The sequence below is a fragment of the Leguminivora glycinivorella genome, chromosome 21, assembly GCF_023078275.1.
Source record: "Leguminivora glycinivorella isolate SPB_JAAS2020 chromosome 21, LegGlyc_1.1, whole genome shotgun sequence".
NCBI classification, from domain to species: Eukaryota; Metazoa; Arthropoda; class Insecta; order Lepidoptera; family Tortricidae; genus Leguminivora; species Leguminivora glycinivorella.
Window position 1 is genome coordinate 723,142 of NC_062991.1, and position 15,525 is coordinate 738,666.

General features: G+C 39.3%; 1 protein-coding gene across 1 annotated transcript in view; it reads left to right on the forward strand.

Annotated features, from left to right (window-relative positions):
• The first annotated feature begins 1,818 nt into the window (after nucleotides 1–1,818).
• Nucleotides 1,819–15,525, forward strand: part of LOC125237427 — a 42,160-nt gene continuing 28,453 nt past the window's right edge. The window contains exon 1 of the mRNA XM_048144489.1: nucleotides 1,819–2,325. Within this exon, the coding sequence (XP_048000446.1) occupies nucleotides 1,879–2,325 (447 nt within the window). The 5' untranslated portion in view covers nucleotides 1,819–1,878. The remainder of the gene's footprint in view (nucleotides 2,326–15,525) is intronic.

A 15,525-nucleotide genomic window follows, 5' to 3' on the forward strand; every position in this document is an offset into this window, starting at 1 on the left:
GGTTAAATTGTGGCGTAGAAGAGGCTGGCAACCTGTTACTGCAATGTCACAATTTCGTTACCTTTCAAGTTTCAACCCCTTAATTGCCAAGAGTGGCACTGAAACTTGAGTAGTTTCACGTGCTCTGCCTACCCTTTTATAGGATACAGGCGTGATTGTATGTATGTATGTGTAATTTCACCATAGGTGATGTGAAAATCAGTATTTACCTAACTACGTAGGTAAGGTACCTATCTCTCGATAACAATGTAAATTCCACCTCTATAGGTTTATATTTGAATCCCTCACTATACTACACTCACAATTTATATCTCTCGCTACGCTCAGAATTTAATTATAGAATCCTGTCAGGATTCAATGTTGTGTACTTCCTCGCTGTAAAATCATTTTGCTCTCTTGTGATACAAAGTACTATTCCATGTTATATTGCAAAGTTACGTTCAATAATTACCTTCCTACATAAACTAAAAAAAACATCTACTACCAACATCACAAAGCTACCAAAAGGGCACGCCTAAATTATTCACAAGCACAAACCTATACCTATCTCTTTCCAACCTACCACACACTCTATATATCTATCTCACGTCTGATGTGCTTATACCGCCGTATGGTTGTCTCGCTCTGTCCTAAGGGGAGTGTGTAAGTGCGTCCCGCTCTGTTTCATTAGGTTAGTCGTGATAGGTGTTTGCTTGACGTTTGCCAGTTGCGTTTAGTATGCATACAGAGTAGGGGAAAGTCTAGAGGCGATTTATTTTAGGGGTTTTTGTGGGTACACAGGGTAAACAGAGATGGCGCTGTAATCGTTTGTTGATTAGGTAGATAGACAGTCTTCAAGCAAATTTTGTCACTAAAAATCTTTCTATGGACGATAAACCTTACCCCTACATTTTCAATATTTTTTAAAGGGGCTCATCGATACTCTGAGAAATTTGCCGCCTTCTTTTACTTTATTAATAAGGGGGTTAGTATTTAGTTTATATTTATATTTATACTAGTTACCTAGCTACTCGTGTAATTGTTCCGCAACTTAACGTATAGAAATCAAAAATGTAGACGGTCAACCAAATCTTAGCACTAAAAATAGCGGCCAATTTGAAAAGCCGTACGGTACGGCTCTCCGGCCAAATGTCTTAATTAAACACGTGCCTTCGCACATCATAGTACATTTTGAAAATGTAGGGCAAAGCCTTATTCCCACATAGTATTTGAATTTCGCGCCATTCTTTAGTGCCATGATTTGGTTTACCATCTTTAGTAAAATTTACAGAGTCACCGTATTGACATTGCCTTCTTAATCGACCGAGCGTTACAAAAGTTTCCTTTTCAGTTTGGAAGTTATTTGACGACAATATTTCTGTACTCGAACTTAACGATAAAATGCCCAACATTCTATATTTTTACCCTTTTTTCATATTTCGCAAATTAACACGAATCCGCGAAGTTTTAGATTCCTACAGTGCCATCTTGTAGTTAGAGTTGTAACTAACATAACAATTATCATAGCAAGTTGATCTCCAGAAGAGGCAATAGATGGCACTTGTTTTGAAGAGTTCCATGAATCCGGTTGCATTTTACTATTTCACTGCACGTCCGTCTATCCGTAGGTATGTCTTGTTCTATCCATATGTGTTCATTTTGAGGCACGAAACTCTTTGTATTTACAGAAGTGCAGCGGAACTTGAAGCGAAATCCTAATTTTTAAATCGAATTTGTCTATGGTGTCACCAACCAGTGTCATCTGTCACTTGTCAAACTATGACACTAGTCTACTTTGTCCTTTGACAGTGTTAGAAAAAAAAAATGTGCGGTAATTGCGGCAAATCATTTCGTTTTATATATTAAATTACTCAGTTTTGCATATGTGCTAGCTTTATAATGGAGGAGGACAACGATAGATTGTGTATAATATGTGGTTCCTATCTAAATGACATCAAAGACATGGTCTCTGTAGGAAAGAAGGGAAGGCAAACACTGTTAGCAAGTAGCATTGCAAGGGCTGATGGTAAACAGGACTATTTTACAAACCATCCCGAAGTAAAAGTACACATAAGTTGCCGCAGCAGATACATTAATTCAAGGTGCATTGATGCTGCTGTAAAAAGGCAGAAAAAGGCGTTGGAAAATTTATCTGCTCTAAGCGGTGGATTCGATTTTCAAAATGAGTGTTTGTTTTGCGACAAAGATGCTTCGGTATTATTTGAGCAACAGCAAGCAAGGTACCCAGTGTCTAATAGAGTAACCATAGGTCAAGTTGAGATGATTGAGACTAGAGATGCAATACTGAAGGCATGTACCAGAGAAGATGATTATTGGAGTCAACTGGTAAGTATTGTTTTAATATTAAAATACCCTAGTGTGTGTGTATGCGTGTGTAGTTAGATTTGGTGTTGATGAACTAGTAAAATAATATAAATAATGAAGTAAAAATGAGAGGGAAGGTCCTTACTCACTTAAGATTCGCAGACAATCTAGTCCAATTGGCTGAAACTAGTGAAAAACCTTCAATGCATGATGAAAACACTCCAAACAGCTAGCAATAAAGTTAGCCTGGAAGTCAACCCGTTTAAAAAAAATGACAGACATCATTAAGGACACACATAACATTAGGAATGTATTTCCGGTAATAAATAATTTCATTTCATTTCATTACTCTTGGAAATAACAATCTGGCGTGGAACAAATTCTGGAGCTTCAAGGAAATACTAAAGACTACTAAAGAGCAACATGTCTACACCCTGTTTTTATTGGATTCCGTTAACTTTAGGGGAAGGTTCTTTAAATCAAATACAATTAATTTCTCTAAGAAACAAGCATCTTAACTCTTACAGTTATCAAGTTATTAAAAAAATAAAGATAATTACTGAACATGTGTGTGACAGCAGCCTTTACCCATTCCTAATGTTATTTGTTTTGACATGGGCCGTCAATCACTTGACACTAACTTGAATGTTATTCTTAAGGGTCTCTCACACTAATAAATTCATTTATTATGTATGAAAATGATGAAAAAAAATTTTTTGTGAATTTAACTAAAAGTGATATACAGGGTGGTTCCTGATAATGAACCTAGCAATGTGTCGAATTTAACGGAAAACAAAAAAAACACCGTGTATAGCCACATGCATGCATGCATGCTATAGACACATGCATGCATGCATGCTATAGACACATGCATGTATGCATGCTATAGACACATGCATGCATGCATGCTATAGACACATGCATGCATGCATGCTATAGACACATGCATGCATGCATGCTATAGACACATGCATACTGCCATGCCTAACATACTCGTACCATGATCAGGCTTGGAAATTCACAAATTTTATAAAGTTTCAAACAAAATAATTACTCGCCGAAGGGCCATGGAACTCAGTACATATTGTAAAATTATTATTTTTTTAATTTTTAGAATACTGTGTTTAGGCAGCGAATAGGTTTTAAAATTAAATACATCTATTATTTGACCCATGATTGCTACTCTCCGATGATTAGACACCCTCATGAGGCTATAAATATCGACATTAAAATTTTGAAAAAACCCCGGTGACATAGTGTACCGATTTTCATGAACAATGGCTAAGAACACTCCCAACTAACTCAGCTTTCAAACAAAAAAAACTAAGTCGAAATCGGTTCATCCGTTCGGGAGCTACGATGCCACAGATAGATAGACACGTCAAACTTATAACACCCCTTCGTTTTTGCGTCGGGGGTTAAAAATAAATATTGGTAAAATTATTAGGTTTGGTAACAATAACATGCTATGGAGCATAGGAAGAAAGTACAAGTTTTAATTAATTATTGACCGGAGCAGTATAGTGTAAAATGAAAATAAAAATTTATTGATAACATTAGGTTACATGTCAATTGTTAAGAGGCCTTATTCCTAAAGACGAGCGTTTTTTGCAAAATAGAACCTTTTTCATTCAAAATTATAAAGAAACTATAAACGATTATTAAAAAAATGATAATGTTCCTAAAAGTACATATCTTAAGCTAGAAAGTCAATTGGTACTACTTTAAAATATGTCTTTTTATACTTCCGAAAAATCAGTTTTTTCGGAAGACGTTTTCAATTTTCATAGTGGGATAGCTCGTTTAGAATCGTGATTGTGCTGTTAAAAATGTTATTTGGGGTAATAAATGATCACAATCCTATTTGTTATATCCTGTACTAGTTAGCTAATACTTTGACATTTTAAGATTTACTTGAAATGGTGGATAAATAACCTTCCGTATCCTCCCCATTTTTTCGATAAAAAGAGGTTTACATTATGTATTTTTCCTGCGATTCCTGCATTTTTTGTAACTCTTAAATAATATTATCCTAAACTAGAACTTCTTATTGACCTATAAGAAAAAAATCATACATATAAGACATACCTTTCTGTCGATAGATATGTTTTTAAAACACCTAAAATTCGAATAAAAGACACTGTGCTAACGCGAGCCCGCTCAGTCTGCGCCGAGCGCTCGAAGACAACGGACCTGCGTTTGATCGTCCGGCGCACCTAGCTTTCGTAAGCAGCTCGATAGTTCCGAGAAGTGCCGTAAACTGCGACTAAACAAATCTTGATCCTTTTTACACCTTATGCAATTTTAGCATTCGACATGCTTTTCATATGATTTTGGATTTTAAGTTATACGTGAAGTTTGTTGAGAGTTTGAATTATTATTATATTTTGGGACCAGGATGAGGTTCTGGTTCTCATGATGATGGAGTCAGGCAGGAGATGTTCAACAGAACTGCTATTCTACTTATCATAACTCCACCATGTTTGGGCTCATTAGATTTGGGCTGATGAGCACCATCGATCTAGATGAGGTCCAAGGTCTCATGATGGAGTCAGGAGGTGGTCAACAGAACTGCTATTCTCCTCATCATAACCCCATCATGTTTGGGCTCATTAGATTTGGGCTGACGAGCACCATCGAACTAGATGAGGTCCAAGGTCTCATGACGGGGTCAGGAGGTGGCCAACAGAACTGCTATTCTCCTCATCATAACCCCATCATGTTCGGGCTCATTAGATTTGGGCTGACGAGCACCATCGAACTAGATGAGGTCCAAGGTCTCATGATGGAGTCAGGAGGTGGTCAACAGAACTGCTATTCTCCTCATCATAACCCCATCATGTTTGGGCTCATTAGATTTGGGCTGACGAGCACCATCGAACTAGATGAGGTCCTGGGTCTCATGATGGAGTCAGGAGGTGGTCAACAGAACTGCTATTCTCCTCATCATAACCCCATCATGTTTGGGCTCATTAGATTTGGGCTGACGAGCACCACCGAACTAGATGAGGTCCAAGGTCTTATGACGGGGTCAGGAGGTGGCCAACAGAACTGCTATTCTCCTCATCATAACCCCATCATGTTCGGGCTCATTAGATTTGGGCTGACGAGCACCATCGAACTAGATGAGGTCCAGGGTCTCATGATGGAGTCAGGAGGTGGTCAACAGAACTGCTATTCTCCTCATCATAACCCCATCATGTTTGGGCTCATTAGATTTGGGCTGACGAGCACCACCGAACTAGATGAGGTCCAAGGTCTTATGACGGGGTCAGGAGGTGGCCAACAGAACTGCTATTCTCCTCATCATAACCCCATCATGTTCGGGCTCATTAGATTTGGGCTGACGAGCACCATCGAACTAGATGAGGTCCAAGGTCTCATGATGGAGTCAGGAGGTGGTCAACAGAACTGCTATTCTCCTCATCATAACCCCATCATGTTTGGGCTCATTAGATTTGGGCTGACGAGCACCATCGAACTAGATTAGGTCCAGGGTCTCATGATGGAGTCAGGAGGTGGCCAACAGAACTGCTATTCTCCTCATCATAATCCCATCATGTTCGGGCTCATTAGATTTGGGATGACGAGCACCATCGAACTAGACGAGGTCCAAGTTCTCATGATGGAGTCAGGAGGTGGTCAACAGAACTGCTATTCTCCTCATCATAACCCCATCATGTTTGGGCTCATTATAAATATGTGGAAGGTCGTTAATAATAATAAATGTTTTATTAGGGTACCTCTACATGTAAAGAGGTGGCAGATATTTTTTTTTCATTTCAACCCCAACGTGTGATATATTGTTAGATAGGTATTTAAAAATGAATTAGATTTTACTAAGATCGATTTTTGATAATTTTCATATTTTCGGAAATAATCGCTATAACTTTTGAACCATATGTTTAAAAATATGAAAAAAATCACAAAAGTAGAACTTTACAAAGACTTTCTTTGAAAATTTGTTTTGAACTTTATAGGTTAGTTTTTGAGAAAAATACGGAAAACTACGGAACTCTACACTGAGCGTGGCCCGACACGCTTTTGGCCGGTTTTTATTTTATTTTAATACTTTTCTGTGCTATTCATACATAGCCACCCTAGGAGATTCAGTATTGACAGCTTCTTTTTTTTCTTTCTGCATATATTTGTTTCCGCTTTTAAGTTTATTGTAAATAAGACTGCTTGCACTTACATTGAGATTATAATTACATAATGCTATTAAATTAAATCTAATGAAGCGTTGTTTTATTTCCTAAATCTCAAAACCCTTTAAATCGAATATGTATAGTAATGAGCAAAAATTTTACCGCAGGCTTTCCAAACCGACGATGCTTGATCAGCTACTTTTAGAACGAACATGTACACCGTGTCCAATAAGTCCGAATACTCACATTTTACCTCAGTTCTAAAGATATAGGGATCACAGGCCATCAAATTCTTATTTAAACTGAAGAGTATATTCCTTTTAATAAAATACAAGCACAAAGTTCATGAAATTTCCGAAGTGTCTAAGAAAAACAAAGAGGTAAAGTGCCAACAAAATACTTGCTCGGCACGCAGGTGACGAGTTATTTTTTATAAGCAGAATCTGTATGTGATAAAACAGACGCCACGTGTCCAAAATAAACTATTATGGGTACCGAGGATAGATAACGTTCCGGGCAACTAGAAAAATGTGTCTAGGTTCCAGAGCTCACCATCGGCCCAGGTGTGGGATGCAGTATGTAAGCGAGGTAAACTACCTTCAGTACTTACAGATAAAAGCGTTAAAATCAACGTTTTTTTCTTTAAAACCAAGGTTTTGGAGAAAAAATGCCTTAAAGTTAAAAAGGATGCTTGGGAATGAGTATCATGTGTCCCAACAAGACGCACCTCCAGCACATTCGGCAAATGGTATTCTAGCGTAGTTTCAGACTAATTTGGCAGTTTTTTATCCGAAACATGAGTGGCCACCCAGGCCTCCAGGTTTAGGCGTATTAGACTACTTTGTATGGTCATACATGCTTTGAAGACTAAATTTTTATAAAATCATAAACCTAGATCATTTCAAAAAGATTATTGAGAGTATTTGGGATGAAATGTGAAGAAAACGGTGCGTGCCGCGTGTGATCCGTTTGAGAAGCGTTTGAGGCTGGTAAACAAGTTAATGCTGGAGTTATTCCAAAACATTTGTTGTGAATGTAGTAAATACGAGTGCCATTCATAAAATATAATAATAATGTAGTAACTATTTGTTCATTTTGTTTTATTGGCTATTTGTGCTGTATTCAAACTTATTGGACACGGTGTACATATTTTGATTTTCACCCTTTAAAATGTTTCTAAGATGCAACGTTTTGCAAATTTGGTCACGTCATGCACAGTTAAACTGTGGAATGAATTGTCGCCAGCGGTATTTCCGGACCAATGCGACCATCAAACCTTCAAGAAAAGAGCGTACATCCATCTTAAAGGCCGGCAACGCACCTGGTGCTTCTGGTGTCCATGGGCGGCAGTGATCGCTTACCATCAGGCAGCCTATCTGCTCGTTTGCCTCATATCCCATAAAAAAACGTTTAATGTTTTTTAAGAAAAAAAAAACCGCCGCCTTTCGGGTTGTGGTGAAAGCTACTTGCGAATGTTAGATTATGTAGAAATGTGTAGGTATTTTTTAAAACTGCTTTTAATGCTTTAATTATTTGATGGCAACACAAATCAATATACGTATAACGCTAAGGTTTGAGGAGTTTCTCAATTCCTCATGAATCCGATTATAAGAAATCGAAGCTTGAAAAACTTTGACTTGAAAACTCAATAATTATGCTTAACAAACATAACTAAATAATGAAATTTGACGAAACGTTTTTCGGCGAAACGGCAGGACACCACTAAATGTCACTGTTCTGGACGTAAGTGCATGCTGTTCTTATAAAAATATGAAAGTCACTATAACTGTGATAATTTCCGAAAATATTAATATTATCAAAAAAAACCGGCCAAGTGCGAGTCGGACTCGCGCACCGAGGGTTCCGTACAATTTAATACCTCTACGCGTTTATGAGGAAATGGGTAGTAAGGTTAAAATTATTAAAAAAATATATATTATGTGATGTAACTAAAAATTTATGGTTTTCGTAATTTTTCCTTTATCTATGCTATAAGACGTTGCTTCGTACCAAATTTCAAGATTCTGAGTTCACGGGAAGCACCCTGTAGGTTTTGATTCCCTTGCAAGTGTCGAAAATTTGCGGCATAAACGGCTGTATCTTTTGATTGTGTTGGCTTAGAAGTTTGATTTTTTCACAGCTTCAAGGGACAGTAGACCTGAGTAATTGATATAAATTTCAGCTTCATACCTCCACGCGTTCCTGAGAAAAAGGGTCTTGACAGACGGACGGACGGACAGACGGACAACAAAGTGATCCTATAAGGGTTCCGTTTTTTCCTTTTGAGGTACGGAACCCTAAAAACGATCTTTGTAAACCCTTATTCATTTTTAAATACCTATCTAAAAATATATCACACGTTGGGGTTGGAATGAAAAAAAAAATCAGCCCCCACTTTACACTTTACACTAATAAAACATTTTTTTCCATTTTTCATTTTTGCACTTTGTTGACGTGATTGATATACATATTGTTACTAAATTTCAGCTTTCTAGTGCTTACGGTTACTGAGATTATCCGCGGACGGACGGACGGACGGACGGACGGACGGACGGACGGATGGACAGACAGACATGGCGAAACTATAAGAGTTCCTAGTTGACTACGGAACCCTAAAAAACAGAAATCACTATTAAACTATTCTCTAATTTCAAGTTCCTAACTAAAATTTTCCTAATAAAAAAAAAAACAAATTGATCCCGCTACAAACTTTCACCCCCTTTTTCCCTCTACTAGGGGTGTAAATTTTCATAATCGATTCTTATCTCTTCGAAATTTTGTTAATGCAATCTATACAAATTTCGACTTTCTAGCTTTCGTAGTTTCGGCTCAGCGGTGTTGGTTGTTGAATCAATCAATTAGGAAACCTGAATTTATATATGTACATGTAGACTAATACTATACTTTTACTACATTCATATACCTTATTTACTACTACCATACCATGAATATGAAATTAAATAAAGAGTCCCCATATAAAATTGAAAATTATGTTATTAGCAATTTAATTCAAAACTATCAAGATTATTCGTGTCTGCGTTGAAACGCGCGTTGAGTTGCCGGTGCTTGCGTACCGAGCGCCAACGCCATCTATCGATGGCCGTTTCGTGAAATTGATGAGCGCTCTAAGGAGTAAGGGGTCTTAAGTAAAATTTAACTTATTTAAAACACTCAAGGTGTAGGTTCGTAGTTTAACTAGACCCCACATTTTTATGTTATGCCATTTAATTTAGTTAATTAATATCTAGCAGACGCAACAAAGTAGGAAACAGTAAAACGGATTTGGAGGATCACTATGTTGTCTGTCCACTTTTCATATATTATGTGTTTTGAAGTAGCGGCGGCTCACTCCGCGATTCCATCGCTGTGCAACAATTACATGTCGGCGGCCGGGAGTTCGCGGCCCATTCAGTGGTGACGACCTTCGCGCGGCGCATTAGAATTCAATGTTGGGTGCACGCGTGCGGTCCGTTTGTTAATGCAGGTAGAATTTAGAATGGCGGCATTTTGTGAACATCAAAGGAGTGAGCCTTCTGTACTTGTACTATCTATATAATATAAAGCTACAACCCGACTGACATTTTTCAAAAAATAGCCAGAAGGAGATTTTTTCGGTGGCAGTGTTTGGTGTTGTCGTATAGAGTTTGGTCCTGCGACCCCGGATAGATCAGACGGTCGGTCTACCGGTTCCGGGTAAAAAAATGTTGGACGGCCTGGCCAAACGGCTGGAGTTGGCCGGGGAGTGTTCGACCAAATGTCATAGAGGACCCTGGGCAGTTTTTGACGCCGCCATTTTTTTTTCAAAATGGCCGACTTTTTTTTTTGACGATTTTTCAAGTTTGTCGTAGAGAGCTCAAATATTGGTCATAGAATCTCCAAGTGGCTTTGATTCGAATGAAATAAAAAAAAATTGAAAAATGCTACAAATGTGGGAAAACTGGCCACTTTTATTTTGTATGGCAACTTTTAAACCGTAAGAGATAGCCGGGGGGTGCTCGACCAAATGTCATACAGGTATCCGAGTAGAAAAAAGTTGCATTAAAAAAAAATCAAAATGGCCGACTTTTTTTTTTGAAAATTTTCAAAATGGTCCTAGCGCGCTGAGATTTGGCACACGGGTGGACGGTCGCGCTAAGATTAGTATTCAAAGAGAAAATTTTGAAAAATTCAAAATGGCAGCCTTTGAGGGCCAATTGAAATTTGAATGGAGGTTTTTCTTTTAATTACCATAGCTCCGTAACGGTACAAAGAAGTGAAAAGTGCTCAAACAAATGTTATACAGTCACCCGAGGTCCATCGAATGGCATTAAAAAAAAATCAAAATGGCCGACGTTTTTTTTTGAAAAATTTCAAAATGGTCCGAGCGCGCTGAAATTTTGCACACGGGTAGACAGCCACCCCAAGATTAGTATACAAAAAAAAATTTTTGAAAAATTCAAAATGGCGCCCTTTGAAGGCCAATTGAAATTTGTATGGAGGTCCTTTTTTTAAATCCCCATAGCTCCGTAACGGTAGGGAAAAGGTTAATAGTGCTTGAACTAATGTTGTACAGTTATCTGAGGTCCATCGAATGGCGTTTACAAAATTTCAAAATGGCCGACTTTGAATTTTTTTTTTTTTATTTTCGGTCCGAGCGCGTTCAAATTTGGCACGGGGTAAGAACGGGGGCCAAAAATAGAAATGAGAAAAAAAAATTTTGGAAAAGTCAAAAACGGTGGCGAGAGGGGACAAAGTCAAATTTCCCTACCAGTTTGTATGGAGGTTTTTTTTTAAATCCCCATAGCTCCGTAACGGTAGGAAAAAGGTTAAAAGTGCTTGAACTAATGTTGTACAGTTATCTGAGGTCCATCGAATGGCATTTACAAAATTTCAAAATGGCCGACTTTGAAATTTTTTTTTTTTATTTTCGGTCCGAGCGCGTTCAAATTTGGCACGTGGTAAGAGCGGGGGCCAAAAATAGAAATGAGAAAAAAAAATTTTTGGAAAAGTCAAAAACGGCGGCGAGAGGGGACAAAGTCAAATTTCCCTACCAGCCTGAGGGAGCGTTCTACAGCCCGACGGTCACTGCTCCGGTCCAAGTTCCGAGCTGCGTACAGACAGTGCTCCCAAGCAAGTAAATATAAGTAAAAGTGTCTAAAAAGCGACGCGGCGGGCCGGAGGCCGCAGGCCGGAGGTCCAACTTCCCTACAAATCCTACAATCCCCACAGTAACTACGCGGAGGGCCGAAGGCCCGGAGCGTGTCTGACAGGCTCCCAAGTACGCGAAGGCCGCAGGCCGAGCTGCGGGCAGAGTGCTTCCAAGCACGCGAAGGCCGCAGGCCGAGCTGCGTGCAGACTGTGCTCCCAAGAAAACAATAACAAAAAGTATCTAAATAAGCGAAGCGGCGGGCCAAAGGCCCGACGCGGAGCTTCGAAACCCAGCAAAGGCCGAAGGCCGAGCTCCGCGTAGGGCCGAAGGCCCGGAGCGTCCCTGATCGGCTCGCCGGCGGACCGGGAAGTTGGAGTTTAAACACGACCCAATAGTAAAAGTGTCTTAGAGAAGCGAAACGACGGGCCGGAGGCTGCAGGCCGTAGGCCCGTCGTGAGCTTCTCAAGACACTTTTAATATTGGGTCGTGTTTAAGCTCCAACTTACCTACAACTCTCACAGTAACTACGCGGAGGGCCGAAGGCCCGGAGCGTGCCTGAGAGGCTTCCAAGCACGCGAAGGCCGCAGGCCGAGCTGCGGGCAGAGTGCTCCCAAGCACGCGAAGGCCGCAGGCCGAGCTGCGTACAGACTGTGCTCCCAAGCAGAACGATAATCAAAGTGTCTAAAAAGCGACGCGACGGGCCGAAGGCCCGACGCGGAGCTTCGAGACGAAACCCAGCGAAGGCCGAAGGCCGAGCTCCGCGTAGGGCCGAAGGCCCGGAGCGTCCCTGATCGGCTCTCTGGCGGACCGGGAAGTTGGAGCTTAAACACGACCCAATAGTAAAAGTGTCTTAGAGAAGCGAAACGACGGGTCGGAGGCCGCAGGCCGCAGGCCCGTCGTGAGCTTCTCAAGACACTTTTACTATTGGGTCGTGTTTAAGCTCCAACTTCCCTACAACGCCCACAGTAACTACGCGGAGGGCCGAAGGCCCGGAGCGTGTCTGACAGGCTCCCAAGCACGCGAGGCCGTAGGCCGAGCTGCGGGCAGAGAGTGCTCCCAAGCACGCAAAGGCTAAAGCAAAAAAGCAAACAAGCAAAGCAATAAATCAAACAAGCAAAGCAAAAAAACATAAAGCAAAGCACAAAAGCAAAGCACAAAAGAACACCGCGGGGCCCTCGGGCCCCGCGCACCTTTAAAAAACTAGTTATATTATATATGATCAAACGAGCTTCGCAAGCGAAGTTCGATCGATATTATATGACTCGCTTCATTGGAAGATATAATTATTAAGTTTACATTATTGTAGTTTATTTAATCTACTGGCAACATATTGCACGCTTATTTTAGAGATTTATAAAAAATAAGTATTTCAATTGGCTCTAAACCTTCCCCCCCCACCCTCAGGTCGGTGTCAACCGGCGGTGGGATCCTCATTATTTTCAGAGATTATTCTAAGCAAAACTTTGGAATCTGGGTGTATCGGGAGGGAGGGTAATTATATCTTCCAATGAAGCGAGTCATATAATATCGATCGAACTTCGCTTGCGAAGCTCGTTTGATCATATATTATATTTCCTCGCTTCATTGTTCGATATAATTATTAAGTTTACATTATTGTAGTTGTTTAGAGACAAAGTTTTGCGGATGCCAATTGTGAAAACAAAATTAAATATTTATCATTAAATTTTGTTACATAATTATTACTAAACAACTAGCAATTACATAATTATGTAATTTATACACAAGATCATGCAGTCTTATTCAGTAACACAGTTCATAATTAATTATAGCAAACTGATCTTGCAAATAGGTCTTCGTCAACTATTTGACGATGGCAGAATTTAGGAAATATTTGCGAGGTTGAGGTCCAACCCGCAGTTTTTCTGATAATGTCAAACATTGACCCCTGCCGAAACGGCAGTAGACGTGGTAGCATGGCGAGTGCCTGTGTGCACTAAATGTTGCCACGTCCATCCCGATCTCCGCTAGTACTTGTTTTATCCACCTGCTTATTGACTGTGCCATCGCGTCCCTGTGAGGGCGCTTCGCAGTTAATAAGAGGTGTTCTGAGTTCGGAGGCCTTTTATCGCTTGTTAGAGTGAGATACTCGCGAAGGACCGAAGTCGCGCGACACGTTTCTTTAAGGTACGAAAGGAACAGTATAAGTATGTCGGGGCAGATGGTTATATCTGACAGGATAATTTTTACCCCATTTGGGTAGTGTATATTCACTCATTTAATCAATAAGAATGTTGGCACGCGATGGGCAGTGCATAATGCCAATAATACGACAAGCTTTTTAGTACCTAGGTAATCTGCTCTAAAGATATAGTCGTATTTGGATACCATTCATCAATGTAATCCAATACTATTTTTGAATCCCAAGAGTGAGTAAGTATATTTTGGAAAATTAGGTCTCATTTTAAATATGCGTTTTAACAAACGTTTAACATGTTCTGTTTTTTTTTTTTTTTTTTTTTTTTTTTTTTTTTTTTTTTGTCCTGAGAAACAGGGATAATGCTGACCTTATGATTGTTTATGGATCCATAATATGACGATCCTGCTGTGATCAAAATGTCCACCATAGTTTAAATCACGTTTAAACGAAACGTTATATTGCTGAATGGTATTTTTAGAAATAGATGCGATCACATGAAGTTTCCTCAGATAACCTTTACCGGAGAGCACCGCTGCACCCAGGAAAAGGCGCTCGTGGAACGGATTCCTGGTGCTGTGATCAGAACAGGCCTTATGTTCTTCGGGGCTCATGTAAATAATATCGGATTTTACTAGTGACATTAACAAAGGAAACTACGCTTGGGATTGCCAGACGGGGAAGCTAAACTTCCTGTTACTTTGTCATAGATTATCTTTTTTAAAGATTTTGAAATGATCGGCAATGGAGGGAAACTATAAAAGTCTAGTGTAAAAGCATCTACAGCTGATGCATCTGGGTATTTCCACCATGATAAGTAAGTGTACATTTGACATTGGAGCGAGAAGAGAAAAGATCAACATCAGGCTCACCAGCCGTATACATTATGCGTAGCAGTATAAACGCTTCATGAGATAGTTCCCATTCAGTATCGAGATTCACATTAAAAGATAAAAAAGATAAAAGATATTTTATTGAGTCAATAGAGGTGCTTAATTCTACTTACAATTTTAACATTTTACTATCATGGTACAAAACCAAAAGATAAGTGTCATCTGATCCCCGTACTAGTGTGAACTGTATTACGGTGGGTCAGGATTCACCGTCCTTACGTATGTATTTATATAATTATAAACCATGTACCAGTCACTTGTAGGATTATCTAAACTAACCCTTAATGACATAACACTTAGATCCAAACTAGTGTGCATACAAAATCGTTACTTTATAAGTTTGCCGAATTTGTTAATTAGTCACTACATTAAAGTACGTAACTACCTACTTAATAAGAACTTCATTATAACATGACAACAAAGGTAAACCAAATATAAAATAACAGTTAAGAATTTCACAAACGAATAGTGAACAACACCCGTTGCTGGGCCGTCTTTGGAGTAAACACGTAGTATATGCAAAAACATAAGATTAAATATTTATAAGATTTTAGTTATGTATACAATTATATATATAGGTACATATATTAATTGTGTGTTTGTGTACGTGCGCGTGCGCGCGCGCTTGTGTGTGTGTGTGTGTGTGTGTGTGTGTGTGTGTGTGTGTGTGTGTGTGTTACACTAAGTTTTTTAGCAATTTTTCTGTGTTTTCGTAATCATGTTTCCGTAGATAATTTTCCAGCTGCTTTTTAAAAGAGTACAAATTTAGTGATCTCAGTTTTATATCTTTACTTATTTTATTGTATATAGTGGGGCCTAGGACGTTGTAAAATTTTTTTGGAAATTTCGTTTTATGTGGTGGGATTAAGTAAACTTTGTCATCTCTCCTTCTAGAAG